Source organism: Chrysemys picta, chromosome 15 (assembly GCF_011386835.1).
Source record: "Chrysemys picta bellii isolate R12L10 chromosome 15, ASM1138683v2, whole genome shotgun sequence".
NCBI lineage: Eukaryota > Metazoa > Chordata > Testudines > Emydidae > Chrysemys > Chrysemys picta.
In genome coordinates, this window is record NC_088805.1 from 6,044,353 (window position 1) to 6,063,277 (window position 18,925).

Genomic DNA, 18,925 nt, shown 5'->3' on the forward strand with positions numbered 1-18,925 from the left:
CTCCGCTGGCCATGAGGGATGCAGTGTTTCCTGGCGCTCACTCCAGGCCCTGCACTGGTGTGCTGTGTGTGTGAGGAGGCCGGGGGGGCTGCTGGTTTAGTTGCTGCATTTGAAAGAGACAGACTTAGAACTGATTTGACAGTTTCCTCTCAAAATGTTTTTAACTGAAAAAAACGGAAACAGATTTTGTTTGTTTGTTTTGGTAAAAATGTTCAGTTTCTGGTAAAATTTGGGGGGTTTAGAAACTGAAAATATTTTGATGTGTGTTTCTGTTGAAAAAAATGAAAAATTATTCATGGAGAACTTAGAAAAAATGCATTTAAAAATATTTCCTGTGAGAGAAAATTTCAGACCAGCTCTAGAGAGGCTCCTGGTGCCATTAGAGACTGTGTTTCTTCCCACCTCCAAACTAGGGGGAAGAGGGGAGACAGACACTTCCCAGTTGGCTCTAAATCATCACAGCAATATATTTCTGTTCTGTATTTGGGAGCGTCTCTCTGACACTTAAGGTCTGACCTTCCCCTCAGCTGCACGCAGCTGTGCATGAAAAAAGTGTTGCATCCAACATGGGGGAACTCTATATTAGACCTTGTCTTGATGGATAAAGAGGAACTGATCACAATTAAAAATTAATGGTAACTTAGATATAAGTGATAATGCGTTGACTATATTTTTAATGTGCAAACAGAATAAAGTCCAGATCGATGATGTACATACTTGCTGCTTTAAAAGGGCCAATTTCACAAAGCTGAAAACAATTATAAGCCAGATCAGCTGAGAGGAAGAATTTAATCAGAAAAACATGAATGATATTTGGGAATTGTTTAAGATCACTTTATTAGATGCCCAAGAGCCACAATCGAGGAAGAAGGCCATATTGGTTAAAAAATGGCCTGGCTAGGAGGGGAAGTGAAGGCAGGTGTGTGTGTGTGTGTGTGTGTGTAAACAAATGGAAGAATGGAGAAGTTGAGAATAATGAATATAGATCAGAAGTTTTTTGTGACTTTAGATCAGAAGCTAGAATTGTAGAAAATTGATAAGGGAGGCAAATGGACACACAGAGAAATTATGGCCAACAGAGTTAAGGATAATAAGAAGGAATTTTTAAAGTATATTAGGAACAAAAAGAATCCTGAAATGATATTGGTCCATTACTAGATGGAAATGGCAGAATTATCAATAAAAAGCAGAAGTGTCCATTAAATATTTCTGTTCTGTATTTGGGGGAAAAACAGATGATGTCATCCTACCATATGATAACACTCTGTTCCACAAATGTCTCAGGAGAATGTGAAACAGCAACTACTAAAATTCAACTTTTCAGATCAGTAGGTCCAGTTAACTCGCATCCAAGAGTTTTAAAACTGCTGCCTGAGGAGCTTGCTCAACTGTTAACGTTGATTTTCACTAAGTCTGGAAGCACCCGACAAGTTCCAGAAGACGGGAAGAAAGTTCAGTTGTGCCATTTTTTAAAAAGGTCACAGGATGACCCAAGTATTATAGGCCTGTTGGTCTGATGTTGATAAGATAATGGAGGGGCTGTTGCAGGACTCAAATAGTAAAGATTTCAAGGAGGATAATATAATTAATGCCAATCAACATGGGTTTATAGAAAATATATCTTGTCACTATCTTGGTATCTCTTTGTAATGAGATTACAAGTTTGGCTGATAAAGGTAATAGCGTTGACTTAATATGCTTAGACTTCTGTAAGACATTTGACTTGGTACCACATGACATTTTGATTAAAAAAACTAGAAGGATATAAAATGAGCACAGCACACATTAAATTGATTAAAATCAGGCTACTTGACAGGTCTCAAAATGTAATTGTAAATGGGGAATCACTTGCATCTGAAGAAGTGAGGTTCTTACCCACGAAAGCTTATGCTCCCAATACTTCTGTTAGTCTCAAAGGTGCCACAGGACCCTCTGTTGCTTTTTACATGGGGAACAAATATTTAATGATGGGTTCTTCAACCTACCAGAGCAAGGTATAACACGAGCCAATATCAGGAAGCTAAAGCTAAACAAATTCAGACTGGAAAGAAAGTGTACATTTTTAACAGTGAGAGTAATCAGCCACTGGAAAAATTCACCAAGGGTCATGGTGGATTCTCCGTCCCTGACAATTTCCAACTGTCTCTCTTTCACACACAAACACGCACAGTGTATGAGAGCTGGGACAAGGCTGCCAAATGTGTGTGACAGGAGATGTCTCGCACATGGTCTGCAGAACAGAACGTTGCCTGAGAGAGCAACAGATGAGCAACTCCCCGTGAGTCTCAGAAGGGGAACCTCCGGCTCCTCCAGTCTAGCGCTTAGAAGACCAGCTGGGCTGTTTTGAAATGGCCTGACTGGAGGAAGCTGAGCTAGGACCAATGCAGAAGCTGCTTGTTCAGCTTCTAGATGCCAAGTTTGGATAGGGAAGAAACAGCAGACTGGAGTAGGGAAGTTCTGGGAGACAAGGGGCCAGGCAGAATGACGGGCTGGCTGGCTCAGCTGCTCCCTTGTACGTAGGCTTGAAGCAGTGAGAGGTCAATGTTCCTGGGGCAGTTTCTGTAACAGCAAGTGGAAGCTGCAAGTGACGTTTGGGCCACAGCAGGCGTTGGGTTTAGTCCAGTCTCATCTTGGTAACGAAGGCCTGGGTCACTGTCTGATGGGCTAACAGAAAATGACTGACCCCTCTCACTAGGTATGGACTCAGAGGGTATGTCTACATTGCAGTAAAACACCCACGGCTGGCACAGATCAGCTGACTTGGGCTTGCAGGGTTTGGCCGGTGGGGCTATCAAAGTGCAGTGAACACATTCAGACTCAGGCTGGATCCCGGACCCTGCAACGTGGGGAGGGTCTCCGAGCCTGGGCTCCAGCCCGAGCCCCAACCTCGATACTGCAGATGTATAGCTCCACAACCCAGGCCCCGGGAGCCCAAGTCAGCTGCAGTTGTGTTACTGTAGTGTAGACATACCCAGAGTGCCCTCTCCACTGCAGCTGGTCTCTGCCGCGGCTTTAACTTCAGACCTGTGTGACAGACCCTCTCCCCTCCCTGCTGGCTGACTGGAGCTGGTCAAGAAGTAGAAGGATTCTATGGATCTGAGTGAGGTGAAGACATTTGGGCTCCGGGTGTTCCTCAAAGCTCCAGTTTTTCATTATTGTGCGACTTTTTGTAGAAAAACTGTATTTCGTTTTCAAAAGGGAGATGCTGAGAATGAGATGTTTTTGTTTAGAAAGCATGTGACTGAGTTAGCCAATCAAAACAGGCCATGCAGAAAAATGGAAAGACACCTCTCCATTTCATTGGGCCAGGCATCGGGTGGCGTTTCTTCTGAAGTTTCCATTGAATATTTTTCAAAATGGAGATTTCTGAAGAAATGAAACGGTCGTGGTAACTCCATGTTCAAATGGGAAATGTGGATGACAAAGATTTCCTGTGAAGACTGCGGCCCCTCTGTTGCTGGTATCCTCTCCAGCTCCTCCCGTGTCTTCCCCCAACCTAGCATCACTTCAGGCATCTGGATTGGTCCTTTGCCAGCTCACACACCGGCAGGCCCCGTCTCCTGCAGACACCTGGTGGTTTGTTCCACTGCACCAGCTGGGGCAGATGAGGCCGAGATATGGGTGTGAGCGGTGGTAGCCTATTGAAAGCCTCATCCCTTGCTTATCCTCCGACCAGCCTCATACAATACATCTACACTGCAAAGAAAAACTCTGTGGAGCAAGTCACAGAGCCCAGGTCAACTGACACGAGGGAGGGCGTGGAAGCTCCTTTACTGGAGGTTTCAAAAGGAGGCTGGAGTCACCTGTCTTGGATGGTTTAGACCCAACAAATCCTGCATCTTGGTAGGAGGTCAGACTAGATGACCCTTGCGGTCCCTTCTAACCCTAGGGTTCTATGATGCGGGTTCGCGGGGCTTGTGCAGTGGGGCTGAAATTAGCAGTGCGGCCATTCCCGCTTGGGCTGGAGCCTGGGGTCTGAAACGTGGGGAGAGTCTCGGAGCCTGGGCCCCAGCTCAAGCGGGAATGTGTCCACACTGCTCTGTTTAGCCCCAGAAGGGGAGCGCGCATCAGCTGACTCAGGCTCTGAGACTCCTTGCGGCTGCATTTCTTTTGTTTGGTTTGCATTGTAGCCGTCAGCACCCTGCATTGGACAACCCTTGAGGAGAAGGAGATCTGCCCCAAAGTACTCGCCAAGGGGTGGGGGGAGCGGAGCAGCCCACGAGTGAGTGCCCCAGCCCCTATGTCGGCCAGGACTTGCAGCCGCTGGCTGCAGATATTTGCCTTCCTCTCAAACCGGCCTGCCTGCTGGGCTTTAAAGTGGAGGCCTGGGCCTTCCTGGCTCACTTCAAGCCCTTGGGGTAGGGTGGCTCTCTCAGAGCTGTGGCCCTTCACACAGGAGAGCGAGCTCTCTCCAGAGGAAGCGGAAGCCTTTGGCAGAGGGACTGAGGCACGTGAGAATTGTAACCAGACCTTTGTGTTTTCCTTTGTGCAGCTTCTCTGGGTCTGTGTGCTGCCCAGGATGGAGGCAACAAGGAGACGAGTGTTTGATAGGTAAGCACCAGCATCCCTTCTTTAGATACTGCTTCCTCAGAGCCACCTGTCCTCCCATCCCTGAAGGGCGTTCCCAGCCCCCTTGTATCTGAGTGCGGTTCCCCCAGAGCCTGCCTTGCTCAGAGCTCTGTGTCCAGGGGGTCCCACCTTTCCTTCCTTGATCAGAGCTAGCCCTGGGGGCGAGGCAGGGACCAGCAGTGAAACAGTGGATGTCTGCAGGACACCAAGCGCACCCAGGGCAGTGGGCATATCCCAAAACTCCTGTTCACTTGGGAAAGTGGCATTGCAGCCGATGGATTGGAGCTGGGCTCCCCTCAGACAGCTAGTCACAGCTGACGTCCCTTCCCAGCACGGTGCCAGCTGCCTCCGGGAGACAGCAAAGTGCAGATGGCAGTTCCACAAGCAGTGTCTGGCTTCCCCTGCGAGAGGTGGCCCCGAGCACTAGTCCCTGCCCGTCCACCTAGATTTGGGGTCTCCTCACTGTTACTGCTGACAGCCGTTTACATCCACCGTAAAGCCAAGCCAAGAGAGCCATGTACGCTCAGGGGAAGAAGCCCACAGCAGTTTGTCCTGCATGAATCATTTTGCAGTGTTCCTCATTTTGGGTCCTTGTCACACACTGGGTTCCTCATTTGGGCCTTGGCAGGAGAATGAAACTCAGCTTCTGCGCTGGCCACTTACGCTCTGTGCCAGGGTTGAGGGGTTCTTTGGGGGCAGCCCCTTCTGCCCCTCAGATGCCTCCCACGACTCTGTATCGGCCAGTGTTTGGATAGTCCTGGGAGTAGATTGCTGGGTTTCAGAGTGTACTGCCCAGCCCCTGTGGAGAGATGATGTAGCTACCAGAGAGGCCTCATCTCTGAGGGGGGGAAGAGGAAGAGAAGTGAAGGAGGGGGTACCAAGACAGGGGGCTGGAAAGAAAAGGGAGGCCGCGGGTGTGGACCATGAAGAGCTTCAGTGAACATTGCTACAACTCCAGTGCCTGACATTCGGCCTGAGCGTGTCTGCAGTGAGTGGAAGAAGCAAGTGATGGGAATTTGGGGCTCTGTTGTGGACACTCTGTTGTGGACACCTCTGTGGAAGGCAAGGCCGTAACCTAAAGCACGTCCTCGATATGGCAGGATAATAGTGGGTATTCCACGGCACGCTCTTCATTTCTGAAGGAGAGCTCTGGCCAGGGCTGCTCCAGGGTAGGGTCATCGGAAGGTTCTGTTACAATCAATCGGCTATTGTCAGCGGTTCAAAGCTCCCCTGGGGGCTGACGCTCGGCTTTCGGCATCTCTGTCAAGTTCAGTTCTGCATGAGTGAGTGTGTGGGGATTGAGAGTTCTTGGAACCTGCATTCCCAGAGCGCGGCTGTGAAACTTTGGGAGGCTATTTTTGGATTCCTGTAAAACTTCCCGCAGTTCCAGCTGGCCCCAGTATCCCTGACTTCCTGTTGTGTGGTATTGCTCTGGGCTGCTCAGCGGCTGCGTGTTAGTGCTGGAGGAAAGGCTTCCTGCCTATGTGTGTTCTGTGCACAGCCTCGCTCCAATGCAACATTCACGCTGAGCATGCATCACACGACTCCAGGGAATTCAGAGGTTACGGTTCCTGCAGGAAAATTACGAGAGCCCCTTTGCATCTCCTGCATATACGAAGGGAACAATATAACAAACCAATACCTCAAGGTTTGCATTTAAGGCTAATTATGATACTTTGTTTAGTGACTTTTATCTGACACTCTCAAAATGCTTCATGAGGTGGGGGATTCATTAACCTCTTAGTGTCTTCATCTGGAAGCCTCTTTCAAGGTCTCACAGCCATCGGAGTCAATCAGGAAGGCGATCCAGGTTTCCTCAGCCCTAGGCCTGTTGTCACCACTAGTCTGGTTTATCTAATCTAGCTGTCTCTTTGAGGGCTTTCAATATCCATCACCATAGCATCTGGGAGCTTCCCAGGTAAGATGGACTGTATGGAGTCCCCTGCTCTTCTCCTTTTCCTGGGTGAGGAGGCTCTGCTGGTGACTGACAACGCTTTACCTACAGCTCGCTGGGGCTTGTGAGCTGCGCTGTGCATAGCTGTTGGTCATGGGTGCAGATGTGGTTGCGGAGGTAGCTGGAACCTGGCCTTTTGCTGGCTTTGCAGGCTGTGGACAGAACCAATGGAAGGGACTGAGCCCAAGAGGGATGTGCTGACGGCAGCCTGGCCCATTGAGGGACTGCTGCCTTGTGTTCAGGCTGCAGCTCTTGCATTTCGCCCACGCTCAGCCCAATGCGCAGCGTGCAGCAGTAATGCAGCCTGGAGGTGACCACCGCACGGATCGATGCAGCCCGGTCCCCGTGCGGGAGGAAGGGCGGAGGTGCCTAGCGAAGGCACACCCGGACTAGAGAGCACCATGGAGTCATGCTGCCCCTTTCTGAGTGCGGACCAGTGAGGTTCTACCCCTGGTCAGGGGCAGGTGGGGCTCCAGCCAGGCCACCTTGGGAGAACAGGAGCCAGGCACAGCATCGAGCACTGGACAGGATACCTGTGCTGCCCCCAGCCGGAGCTCTCCTCAGCCTCGGGCTAGCCCCGGGCAGTGCCACTGCCTCCTTGTGGTGGGGCAGCCAACACGCTGCTGCTGGCTACCAGGACGGAGGAGGAGCTTCCTCCCAGAGCAGAAGGGTCAGAGCCAGCGCAGGCAGGGAGCGGTCTCCAGCAGAAGACACGGAGAGCCTTTTGCTGACCCTGGCTGGCTTTGCTGGACCCAGGTGGCTGAGGAGAGGTGGCTGACCCACGCCCTGCCCCCGTGCCATGCCCCAGCCGAATCCTTGTGGTGTGCTGTTGCCAGGGCAAGTGATGGCTCCTGGAGGTCAGCGCCTGTGACAAAGGAGGCAGGCACCCTTCCCCTCCTCACCCTGCGATGCTCCGGGGGGGGCGGGGGGGGGCGAGAACCTGGCTGAGTCATCTGGCTCCGGGCTGCCAGGCGCTGCCTTAGCTGTGTCTGCCAGAGGCTGCCTGGCATTCCCAAGGCCTGGAGGCTGGCATCCCCTCATCCCCTGACGATGACTGGCTGATGCTGCTTTTGACGACTGTGTTCATTTAGGTTTGTAACAGGATTGGCCCTTTCTACCTGTAGCTGCCATGTTCCATCCAGAGTTTTGCAGGTGACTTCCATCCTTCCCTCTTGCAGCACCCTTGGCCTGTCGCTCGTCCAGAGCCAGGGCAGGGCCTCCCTGTCAGCTAGGCCTCTCCCCCTCCCCTCCCCAGGCAGAGCTCCTGCTAGATCCCAGAGTGTCATGGCACCCGCTTTTGCCAGCCGAGCCCTCGCTGCGGGGTTTAGTGTGGCACCCGGAGTCCTGTGAGACTGCGGTTGCCCGACTCCAGGGCAAGAAGGGGGAGCAGCCCCCTTCTCTTAGACCAGCACCACACCGAGGGTGACCAGAGGGCAAGTGTGAACAATCGGGACGGGGTGGGGGGGTCATAGATGCCTATATAAGAAAAAGACCCAAAAATCGGGACTGTCCCTATAAAATTGGGACATCTGATCACCCTGACCGCCCCAGACTGGACTCTTGCCTTCTCCCACCCTGGTGTCCTTGATCTTCCACCCAAAGCACCTTATCAGGTGGCCAGAAGGCAGCAGTCCGCGGAGCACTGAGGCACCAGTTACTGTTCTGCCGCTGCCTCCTGGCTCCATCCAGGATCCCACCTCCACCCGGGGCCTTGCCCTGGTGCCACTGGCTTCCTAAGGGGAGCTGGGGAGGACAGCGGTGGTGCTGCCTAGTGCCGACTCTACCAGACTGCTGGAGGACTTCCTCCCTCCCCTTCTCTAGCAGAGAGTGCCAAGCCCTGGCTTTGCCTTTCCCTGCCCCATCACTGTACCACATCTCCTCCTTTCTCTTGGCAGCCGTGTGCGAGGGGAATTTCACCTGCAAGGAGAACGAGGTGTGCGTGAGACCCAGCGAGTGCCGCTGCCGCCATGGATACTTCGGGGCCAACTGTGACACCAGTGAGTATCGGGCGTCTGTTGGAGCTGGCCTCAGCAGCTCTTACCTCGGTCCTGACACCGTCCCGTAGCTGAGTAACACAGCCCCGCCAAGCTCGGGTTAGTGCATACGCAGTAAAGTCAGAGTGCCAAAGCTCTGCTCCTGCAGTATTGATGATAAAAGCAGCCAGGGAGCGCGGGGTTAACTCACCCCGCTGCACACGCCCTCTAAGTGTGTGATGTGGTATTGGCCCTTTTGCATGTTGTGCTCTTTCCTTTAGAAACTGCACTTGGGAAAGATGCCCGCTGACCCCTTTGCTTGGGACTTGCCCAGGCTTGGGCATTACAGGCTGCTTTTAGGGGATCTCTGCTGCAAATTGTTCTGTTTGCTCCTTGGCTGGAAGCTGACATGTTTTAGCTGGATTGCATCTTCTAAAGAGAAGCATGGAGCAGGGCGGCCTCTGTGCACTCTGGGAGGCCACGCTGGGTCCTACAAGGGCCACGCTGGTGTGTGGTTGACAGCACGCTGCTCCAGCTGCTTACTTATACATGCTTCAGGAGGCTGGAGCCTCCTGGGCGTCAGTCTGGGTCTGAGTGCCCAAGAGTGATCACCCCTACAAACCTGTCCCAGGAGCTGTGGGCGTAAGGGGTGGCAGGGCTAGAAGTAGCAGTTGGACAAAGCTTTCCCCTTTCGAAATCCTTGTTCCCGCTCCAGCAGGGCCGCTTCCCAAGGTGCAGGCTCACCACAGTGTTTTGCAAAGCTTCAGAACCGTATTTTTCCCCAAACCAATCTGACACTTCGCACAGCAGGCTCACCTCCTCCAGCCGCCCAGCGAAGCACTGGGTCCAGAATGCAAATCACCCAAACTCTCTTTGAAACGGACAGCGCTCTCTAAGCGGACAACGGAGCAGCAGCAACGTATTCCTTGCAGGCAGAAGTGGTGCAGGCTTTCCCCCAAATTCCCTGCCCCCCGTCTCCTTCAGGCTGGCACCAGGAATGGAAAGTTTCAAGCCACAAGGGGGATTTCTGGGAAAGCAAACTGAGACGTTCTGCTGGCTGCCGAATAACGACAAGCTTCTCTCTTTCCTTGTCCGTACCCCGGATAATAGAGCACGAGAAGGAGGCGTTAGCTGACACTGTTGGCCCCCCACAGCCTCGTAGGATCCTCATTTCATTTACCTGCTGCCAGGGCTTAGCAAAGTGCAAAGTCTCACCGCCTGCAGTGAGCTGCCCGGCAATTCCAGGGGAATGGTTGGGGCCGAAACATTTGTGTTCATTTAGTGTGGCCAGGAAAGTGACTAATGGTCCCGTCTTACTCCGCAGATCCGCTTCTGCTGGATTTGCAGTCAGTCTGCTCATGCCACTGACGTAAACAGGCTTTGATTCCTCCTTACTCCGGTTCTCCCTGTGGAGCCAGCCCAGCCCAGGCCAGAGAAGAGGCAGCTGGAGTCTGTTCTGGCTTAGGCATCGTCAGTAGCGTTGTTAACCGTGTTCGGACTGCATGGGCTAAAGTCTGCTCCCGTTCAGGATCCCATAATTAAACAGCTGGGGCTGGCCCGGGTCAGCTGACTTGGGCTTGTGAGGGTCAGGCTGTGAGGCTGTAAAATTGCTGTGTAGACATTCAGGCTTGGGCTGGAACCTCGCAAGGGTGGGGGGGGGTGTCCCTGAGCCCAGCATTTCTAAAGAGCCTGGAGGGGCCAGTCACTGCAGGGTTCATTTATTGCTTCCTGCGGGAGAGGAGGAATTACGTGTGAATCAGAACCCTGAACCAGCGGAAACGTCCACGTGTCTCATAGCCAGCCTCTGCTGACTCACTCCTGGTGACGGCTCCAGTGCTTAATCTGTGCCAGGGCCTGGCAGTTCAGAGCCCCGGCACCTCTGGGCCTGGCAGTTCAGAGCCCCGGCACCTCTGGGCCTGGCAGTTCAGAGCCCCGGCACCTCTGGACCTGGCAGTTCGTAGCCCCAGCACCTCTGGGCCTGGCGGTTCAGAGCCCCGGCGCCTATGGACCTGGCAGTTCGTAGCCCCAGCTCCTCGGGGCCTGGCGGTTCAGAGCCCCAGCGCCTCGGGGCCTGGCGGTTCAGAGCCCCAGCGCCTCGGGGCCTGGCGGTTCAGAGCCCCAGCGCCTCGGGGCCTGGCGGTTCAGAGCCCCGGCGCCTCGGGGCCTGGCGGTTCAGAGCCCCGGCGCCTCGGGGCCTGGCGGTTCAGAGCCCCGGCGCCTCGGGGCCTGGCGGTTCAGAGCCCCGGAGCCTCGGGGCCTGGCGGTTCAGAGCCCAGCACCTCGGGGCCTGGCGGTTCAGAGCCCCGATGCCTCGGGACCTGGCGGTTCAGAGCCTCCTGCACCTCTGGGCCTGGCAGTACAGAGCCCCGGCACCTCGGGGCCTCGCAGTTCAGAGCCCCGGCACCACTGGGCCTGGCAGTACAGAGCCCCGGCCCCACTGGGCCTGGCAGTACAGAACCCTGGCACCTCGGGGCCTGGCGGTACAGAGCCCCGGCACCTCGGGGCCTGGCAGTACAGAGCCCCGGCACCTCTGGGCCTGGCGGTTCAGAGCCCCGGCGCCTCTGGACCTGGCAGTTCATAGCCCCAGCTCCTTGGGGCCTGGCGGTTCAGAGCCCCAGCGCCTCGGGGCCTGGCGGTTCAGAGCCCCGGCGCCTCGGGGCCTGGCGGTTCAGAGCCCCGGCGCCTCGGGGCCTGGCGGTTCAGAGCCCCGGCACCTCTGGGCCTGGCGGTTCAGAGCCTCCTGCACCTCTGGGCCTGGCAGTACAGAGCCCCGGCACCTCGGGGCCTGGCAGTTCAGAGCCCCGGCACCACTGGGCCTGGCAGTACAGAGCCCCGGCCCCACTGGGCCTGGCAGTACAGAACCCCGGCACCTCTGGGCCTGGCGGTTCAGAGCCCCGGCGCCTCTGGACCTGGCAGTTCATAGCCCCAGCTCCTCGGGGCCTGGCGGTTCAGAGCCCCGGCGCCTCGGGGCCTGGCAGTTCAGAGCCCCGGCCCCACTGGGCCTGGCAGTACAGAGCCCCGGCCCCACTGGGCCTGGCAGTACAGAACCCTGGCACCTCGGGGCCTGGCAGTACAGAGCCCCGGCACCTCGGGGCCTGGCAGTACAGAGCCCCGGCACCTCGGGGCCTGGCGGTTCAGAGCCCCGGCGCCTCGGGGCCTGGCGGTTCAGAGCCCCGGCGCCTCGGGGCCTGGCGGTTCAGAGCCCCGGCGCCTCGGGGCCTGGCGGTTCAGAGCCCCGGCGCCTCGGGGCCTGGCGGTTCAGAGCCCCGGCGCCTCGGGGCCTGGCGGTTCAGAGCCCCGGCGCCTCGGGGCCTGGCGGTTCAGAGCCCCGGCGCCTCGGGGCCTGGCGGTTCAGAGCCCAGCGCCTCGGGGCCTGGCGGTTCAGAGCCCCGATGCCTCGGGACCTGGCGGTTCAGAGCCTCCTGCACCTCTGGGCCTGGCAGTACAGAGCCCCGGCACCTCGGGGCCTGGCAGTTCAGAGCCCCGGCACCACTGGGCCTGGCAGTACAGAACCCCGGCACCTCGGGGCCTGGCAGTACAGAGCCCCGGCACCTCGGGGCCTGGCAGTACAGAGCCCCGGCACCTCGGGGCCTGGCGGTTCAGAGCCCCGGCACCTCTGGGCCTGGCGGTTCAGAGCCCCGGCGCCTCTGGACCTGGCAGTTCATAGCCCCAGCTCCTCGGGGCCTGGCGGTTCAGAGCCCCAGCGCCTCGGGGCCTGGCGGTTCAGAGCCCCGGCGCCTCGGGGCCTGGCGGTTCAGAGCCCCGGCGCCTCGGGGCCTGGCGGTTCAGAGCCCCGGCACCTCTGGACCTGGCAGTTCGTAGCCCCGGCGCCTCGAGTTCTGGCGGTTCAGAGCCCAGCACCTCGGGGCCTGGCGGTTCAGAGCCCCGATGCCTCGGGACCTGGCGGTTCAGAGCCTCCTGCACCTCTGGGCCTGGCAGTACAGAGCCCCGGCACCACTGGGCCTGGCAGTACAGAACCCTGGCACCTCGGGGCCTGGCAGTACAGAGCCCCGGCACCTCGGGGCCTGGCAGTACAGAGCCCTGGCACCTCGGGGCCTGGCGGTTCAGAGCCCCGGCGCCTCGGGGCCTGGCGGTTCAGAGCCCCGGCGCCTCGGGGCCTGGCGGTTCAGAGCCCCGGCGCCTCGGGGCCTGGCGGTTCAGAGCCCCGGCACCTCTGGGCCTGGCGGTTCAGAGCCCCGGCGCCTCTGGACCTGGCAGTTCATAGCCCCAGCTCCTTGGGGCCTGGCGGTTCAGAGCCCCAGCGCCTCGGGGCCTGGCGGTTCAGAGCCCCGGCGCCTCGGGGCCTGGCGGTTCAGAGCCCAGCACCTCGGGGCCTGGCGGTTCAGAGCCCCGATGCCTCGGGACCTGGCGGTTCAGAGCCTCCTGCACCTCTGGGCCTGGCAGTACAGAGCCCCGGCACCTCGGGGCCTGGCAGTTCAGAGCCCCGGCACCACTGGGCCTGGCAGTACAGAGCCCCGGCCCCACTGGGCCTGGCAGTACAGAACCCTGGCACCTCGGGGCCTGGCAGTACAGAGCCCCGGCACCTCGGGGCCTGGCAGTACAGAGCCCCGGCACCTCAGGGCCTGGCGGTTCAGAGCCCCAGCGCCTCGGGGCCTGGCGGTTCAGAGCCCCGGCGCCTCGGGGCCTGGCGGTTCAGAGCCCCGGCGCCTCGGGGCCTGGTGGTTCAGAGCCCAGCACCTCGGGGCCTGGCGGTTCAGAGCCCCGATGCCTCGGGACCTGGCGGTTCAGAGCCTCCTGCACCTCTGGGCCTGGCAGTACAGAGCCCCGGCACCTCGGGGCCTGGCAGTTCAGAGCCCCGGCACCACTGGGCCTGGCAGTACAGAGCCCCGGCCCCACTGGGCCTGGCAGTACAGAGCCCCGGCACCTCGGGGCCTGGCGGTTCAGAGCCCCGGCACCTCTGGACCTGGCGGTTCAGAGCCCCGGCGCCTCGGGGCCTGGCGGTTCAGAGCCCCGGCCCCACTGGGCCTGGCAGTACAGAGCCCCGGCACCTCGGGGCCTGGCGGTTCAGAGCCCCAGCGCCTCGGGGCCTGGCGGTTCAGAGCCCCGGCGCCTCGGGGCCTGGCGGTTCAGAGCCCCGGCGCCTCGGGGCCTGGCGGTTCAGAGCCCCGGCGCCTCGGGGCCTGGCGGTTCAGAGCCCCGGCGCCTCTGGACCTGGCAGTTCGTAGCCCCGGCGCCTCGGGTTCTGGCGGTTCAGAGCCCAGCACCTCGGGGCCTGGCGGTTCAGAGCCCCGATGCCTCGGGACCTGGCGGTTCAGAGCCTCCTGCACCTCTGGGCCTGGCAGTACAGAGCCCCGGCACCACTGGGCCTGGCAGTACAGAACCCTGGCACCTCGGGGCCTGGCAGTACAGAGCCCCGGCACCTCGGGGCCTGGCAGTACAGAGCCCTGGCACCTCGGGGCCTGGCGGTTCAGAGCCCCGGCGCCTCGGGGCCTGGCGGTTCAGAGCCCCGGCGCCTCGGGGCCTGGCGGTTCAGAGCCCCGGCGCCTCGGGGCCTGGCGGTTCAGAGCCCCGGCGCCTCGGGGCCTGGCGGTTCAGAGCCCCGGCGCCTCGGGGCCTGGCGGTTCAGAGCCCCGGCACCTCTGGGCCTGGCGGTTCAGAGCCCCGGCGCCTCTGGACCTGGCAGTTCATAGCCCCAGCTCCTTGGGGCCTGGCGGTTCAGAGCCCCGGCGCCTCGGGGCCTGGCGGTTCAGAGCCCCGGCGCCTCGGGGCCTGGCGGTTCAGAGCCCAGCACCTCGGGGCCTGGCGGTTCAGAGCCCCGATGCCTCGGGACCTGGCGGTTCAGAGCCTCCTGCACCTCTGGGCCTGGCAGTACAGAGCCCCGGCACCTCGGGGCCTGGCAGTTCAGAGCCCCGGCACCACTGGGCCTGGCAGTACAGAGGGCCGGGCCCCACTGGGCCTGGCAGTACAGAACCCTGGCACCTCGGGGCCTGGCAGTACAGAGCCCCGGCACCTCGGGGCCTGGCAGTAGAGAGCCCCGGCACCTCAGGGCCTGGCGGTTCAGAGCCCCAGCGCCTCGGGGCCTGGCGGTTCAGAGCCCCGGCGCCTCGGGGCCTGGCGGTTCAGAGCCCCGGCGCCTCGGGGCCTGGTGGTTCAGAGCCCAGCACCTCGGGGCCTGGCGGTTCAGAGCCCCGATGCCTCGGGACCTGGCGGTTCAGAGCCTCCTGCACCTCTGGGCCTGGCAGTACAGAGCCCCGGCACCTCGGGGCCTGGCAGTTCAGAGCCCCGGCACCACTGGGCCTGGCAGTACAGAGCCCCGGCCCCACTGGGCCTGGCAGTACAGAGCCCCGGCACCTCGGGGCCTGGCGGTTCAGAGCCCCGGCACCTCGGGGCCTGGCGGTTCAGAGCCCCGGCGCCTCGGGGCCTGGCGGTTCAGAGCCCCGGCGCCTCGGGGCCTGGCGGTTCAGAGCCCCGGCGCCTCGGGGCCTGGCGGTTCAGAGCCCCGGCGCCTCGGGGCCTGGCTGTTCAGAGCCCAGCACCTCGGGGCCTGGCGGTTCAGAGCCCCGACGCCTCGGGACCTGGCGGTTCAGAGCCTCCTGCACCTCTGGGCCTGGCAGTACAGAGCCCCGGCACCACTGGGCCTGGCAGTACAGAGCCCCGGCCCCACTGGGCCTGGCAGTACAGAGCCCCGCCACCTCGGGGCCTGGCAGTACAGAGCCCCGGCACCTCGGGGCCTGGCGGTTCAGAGCCCCGGCGCCTCTGGACCTGGCAGTTCATAGCCCCAGCTCCTCGGGGCCTGGCGGTTCAGAGCCCCGGCACCTCGGGGCCTGGCGGTTCAGAGCCCCGGCGCCTCGGGGCCTGGCGGTTCAGAGCCCCGGCGCCTCGGGGCCTGGCGGTTCAGAGCCCCGGCGCCTCGGGGCCTGGCGGTTCAGAGCACCGGCGCCTCGGGGCCTGGCTGTTCAGAGCCCAGCACCTCGGGGCCTGGCGGTTCAGAGCCCCGATGCCTCGGGACCTGGCGGTTCAGAGCCTCCTGCACCTCTGGGCCTGGCAGTACAGAGCCCCGGCACCTCGGGGCCTGGCAGTACAGAGCCCCGGCACCACTGGGCCTGGCAGTACAGTGCCCCGGCCCCACTGGGCCTGGCAGTACAGAGCCCCGCCACCTCGGGGCCTGGCAGTACAGAGCCCCGGCACCTCGGGGCCTGGCGGTTCAGAGCCCCGGCGCCTCTGGACCTGGCAGTTCATAGCCCCAGCTCCTCGGGGCCTGGCGGTTCAGAGCCCCGGCGCCTCGGGGCCTGGCGGTTCAGAGCCCCGGCGCCTCGGGGCCTGGCGGTTCAGAGCCCCGGCGCCTCGGGGCCTGGCGGTTCAGAGCCCCGGCGCCTCGGGGCCTGGTGGTTCAGAGCCCAGCACCTCGGGGCCTGGCGGTTCAGAGCCCCGATGCCTCGGGACCTGGCGGTTCAGAGCCTCCTGCACCTCTGGGCCTGGCAGTACAGAGCCCCGGCACCTCGGGGCCTGGCAGTTCAGAGCCCCGGCACCACTGGGCCTGGCAGTACAGAGCCCCGGCCCCACTGGGCCTGGCAGTACAGAGCCCCGGCACCTCGGGGCCTGGCGGTTCAGAGCCCCGGCACCACGGGGCCTGGCGGTTCAGAGCCCCGGCACCACGGGGCCTGGCGGTTCAGAGCCCCGGCGCCTCGGGGCCTGGCGGTTCAGAGCCCCGGCGCCTCGGGGCCTGGCGGTTCAGAGCCCCGGCGCCTCGGGACCTGGCGGTTCAGAGCCTCCTGCACCTCTGGGCCTGGCAGTACAGAGCCCCGGCACCTCGGGGCCTGGCAGTACAGAGCCCCGGCCCCACTGGGCCTGGCAGTACAGAGCCCCGGCCCCACTGGGCCTGGCAGTACAGAGCCCCGCCACCTCGGGGCCTGGCAGTACAGAGCCCCGGCACCTCGGGGCCTGGCGGTTCAGAGCCCCGGCGCCTCTGGACCTGGCAGTTCATAGCCCCAGCTCCTCGGGGCCTGGCGGTTCAGAGCCCCGGCACCTCGGGGCCTGGCGGTTCAGAGCCCCGGCGCCTCGGGGCCTGGCGGTTCAGAGCCCCGGCGCCTCGGGGCCTGGCGGTTCAGAGCCCCGGCGCCTCGGGGCCTGGCGGTTCAGAGCACCGGCGCCTCGGGGCCTGGCTGTTCAGAGCCCAGCACCTCGGGGCCTGGCGGTTCAGAGCCCCGATGCCTCGGGACCTGGCGGTTCAGAGCCTCCTGCACCTCTGGGCCTGGCAGTACAGAGCCCCGGCACCTCGGGGCCTGGCAGTACAGAGCCCCGGCACCACTGGGCCTGGCAGTACAGTGCCCCGGCCCCACTGGGCCTGGCAGTACAGAGCCCCGCCACCTCGGGGCCTGGCAGTACAGAGCCCCGGCACCTCGGGGCCTGGCGGTTCAGAGCCCCGGCGCCTCTGGACCTGGCAGTTCATAGCCCCAGCTCCTCGGGGCCTGGCGGTTCAGAGCCCCGGCGCCTCGGGGCCTGGCGGTTCAGAGCCCCGGCGCCTCGGGGCCTGGCGGTTCAGAGCCCCGGCACCTCGGGGCCTGGCGGTTCAGAGCCCCGGCACCACGGGGCCTGGCGGTTCAGAGCCCCGGCGCCTCGGGGCCTGGCGGTTCAGAGCCCCGGCGCCTCGGGGCCTGGCGGTTCAGAGCCCCGGCGCCTCGGGGCCTGGCGGTTCAGAGCCCCGGCGCCTCGGGGCCTGGCGGTTCAGAGCCCCGGCGCCTCGGGGCCTGGCTGTTCAGAGCCCAGCACCTCGGGGCCTGGCGGTTCAGAGCCCCGATGCCTCGGGACCTGGCGGTTCAGAGCCTCCTGCACCTCTGGGCCTGGCAGTACAGAGCCCCGGCACCTCGGGGCCTGGCAGTACAGAGCCCCGGCACCACTGGGCCTGGCAGTACAGAGCCCCGGCCCCACTGGGCCTGGCAGTACAGAGCCCTGCCACCTCGGGGCCTGGCAGTACAGAGCCCCGGCACCTCGGGGCCTGGCGGTTCAGAGCCCCGGCGCCTCTGGACCTGGCGGTTCAGAGCCCCAGCTCCTCGGGGCCTGGCGGTTCAGAGCCCCGGCGCCTCGGGGCCTGGCGGTTCAGAGCCCCGGCGCCTGGCGGTTCAGAGCCCCGGCGCCTCGGGGCCTGGCGGTTCAGAGCCCAGCACCTCGGGGCCTGGCGGTTCAGAGCCCCGATGCCTCGGGACCTGGCGGTTCAGAGCCTCCTGCACCTCTGGGCCTGGCAGTACAGAGCCCCGGCACCTCGGGGCCTGGCAGTTCAGAGCCCCGGCACCTCAGGGCCTGGCAGTACAGAGCCCCGGCCCCACTGGGCCTGGCAGTACAGAACCCTGGCACCTCGGGGCCTGGCAGTACAGAGCCCCGGCACCTCGGGGCCTGGCAGTACAGAGCCCCGGCACCTCGGGGCCTGGCGGTTCAGAGCCCCGGCACCTCTGGGCCTGGCGGTTCAGAGCCCCGGCGCCTCTGGACCTGGCGGTTCATAGCCCCAGCTCCTCGGGGCCTGGCGGTTCAGAGCCCCAGCGCCTCGGGGCCTGGCGGTTCAGAGCCCCGGCGCCTCGGGGCCTGGCGGTTCAGAGCCCCGGCGCCTCGGGGCCTGGCGGTTCAGAGCCCCGGCGCCTCGGGGCCTGGCGGTTCAGAGCCCCGGCGCCTCGGGGCCTGGCGGTTCAGAGCCCAGCACCTCGGGGCCTGGCGGTTCAGAGCCCCGATGCCTCGGGACCTGGCGGTTCAGAGCCTCCTGCACCTCTGGGCCTGGCAGTACAGAGCCCCGGCACCTCGGGGCCTGGCAGTTCAGAGCCCCGGCACCACTGGGCCTGGCAGTACAGAGCCCCGGCCCCACTGGGCCTGGCAGTACAGAACCCTGGCACCTCGGGGCCTGGCAGTACAGAGCCCCGGCGCCTCGGGGCCTGGCAGTACAGAGCCCCGGCGCCTCGGGGCCTGGCAGTACAGAGCCCCGGCGCCTCGGGGCCTGGCGGTTCAGAGCCCCGGCGCCTCGGGGCCTGGCGGTTCAGAGCCCCGGCGCCTCTGGGCCTGGCGGTTCAGAGCCCCGGCGCCTCGGGGCTGGCGGTTCAGAGCCCCGGCACCTCTGGGTCTGGCGGTTCAGAGCCCCGGCACCTCTGGGCCTGGCAGTTCAGAGCCCAGCACCTCGGGGCCTGGCGGTTCAGAGCCCCGATGCCTCGGGACCTGGCGGTTCAGAGCCTCCTGCACCTCTGGGCCTGGCAGTACAGAGCCCCGGCACCTCGGGGCCTGGCGGTTCAGAGCCCCGGCGCCTCGGGGCCTGGCGGTTCAGAGCCCCGGCGCCTCGGGGCCTGGCGGTTCAGAGCCCCGGCGCCTCGGGGCCTGGCGGTTCAGAGCCCCGGCGCCTCGGGGCCTGGCGGTTCAGAGCCCCGGCGCCTCGGGGCCTGGCGGTTCAGAGCCCCGGCGCCTCGGGGCCTGGCAGTACAGAGCCCCGGCCCCA

General features: G+C 62.5%; 1 protein-coding gene across 3 annotated transcripts in view; it reads left to right on the forward strand.

Moving 5' to 3' along the window:
• Window positions 1-18,925, forward strand: part of SCARF2 (scavenger receptor class F member 2) — a 119,165-nt gene that overhangs the window by 15,219 nt on the left and 85,021 nt on the right. For 2 of the 3 annotated variants that reach the window (XM_008174576.4, XM_024111061.3), the window contains exons 2-3: window positions 4,493-4,551; window positions 8,419-8,520. In XM_008174576.4, coding sequence (XP_008172798.2) covers window positions 4,493-4,551; window positions 8,419-8,520 — 161 coding nt within the window. The remainder of the gene's footprint in view (window positions 1-4,492; window positions 4,552-8,418; window positions 8,521-18,925) is intronic. The other variant, XM_042843208.2, reaches the window with a different exon arrangement.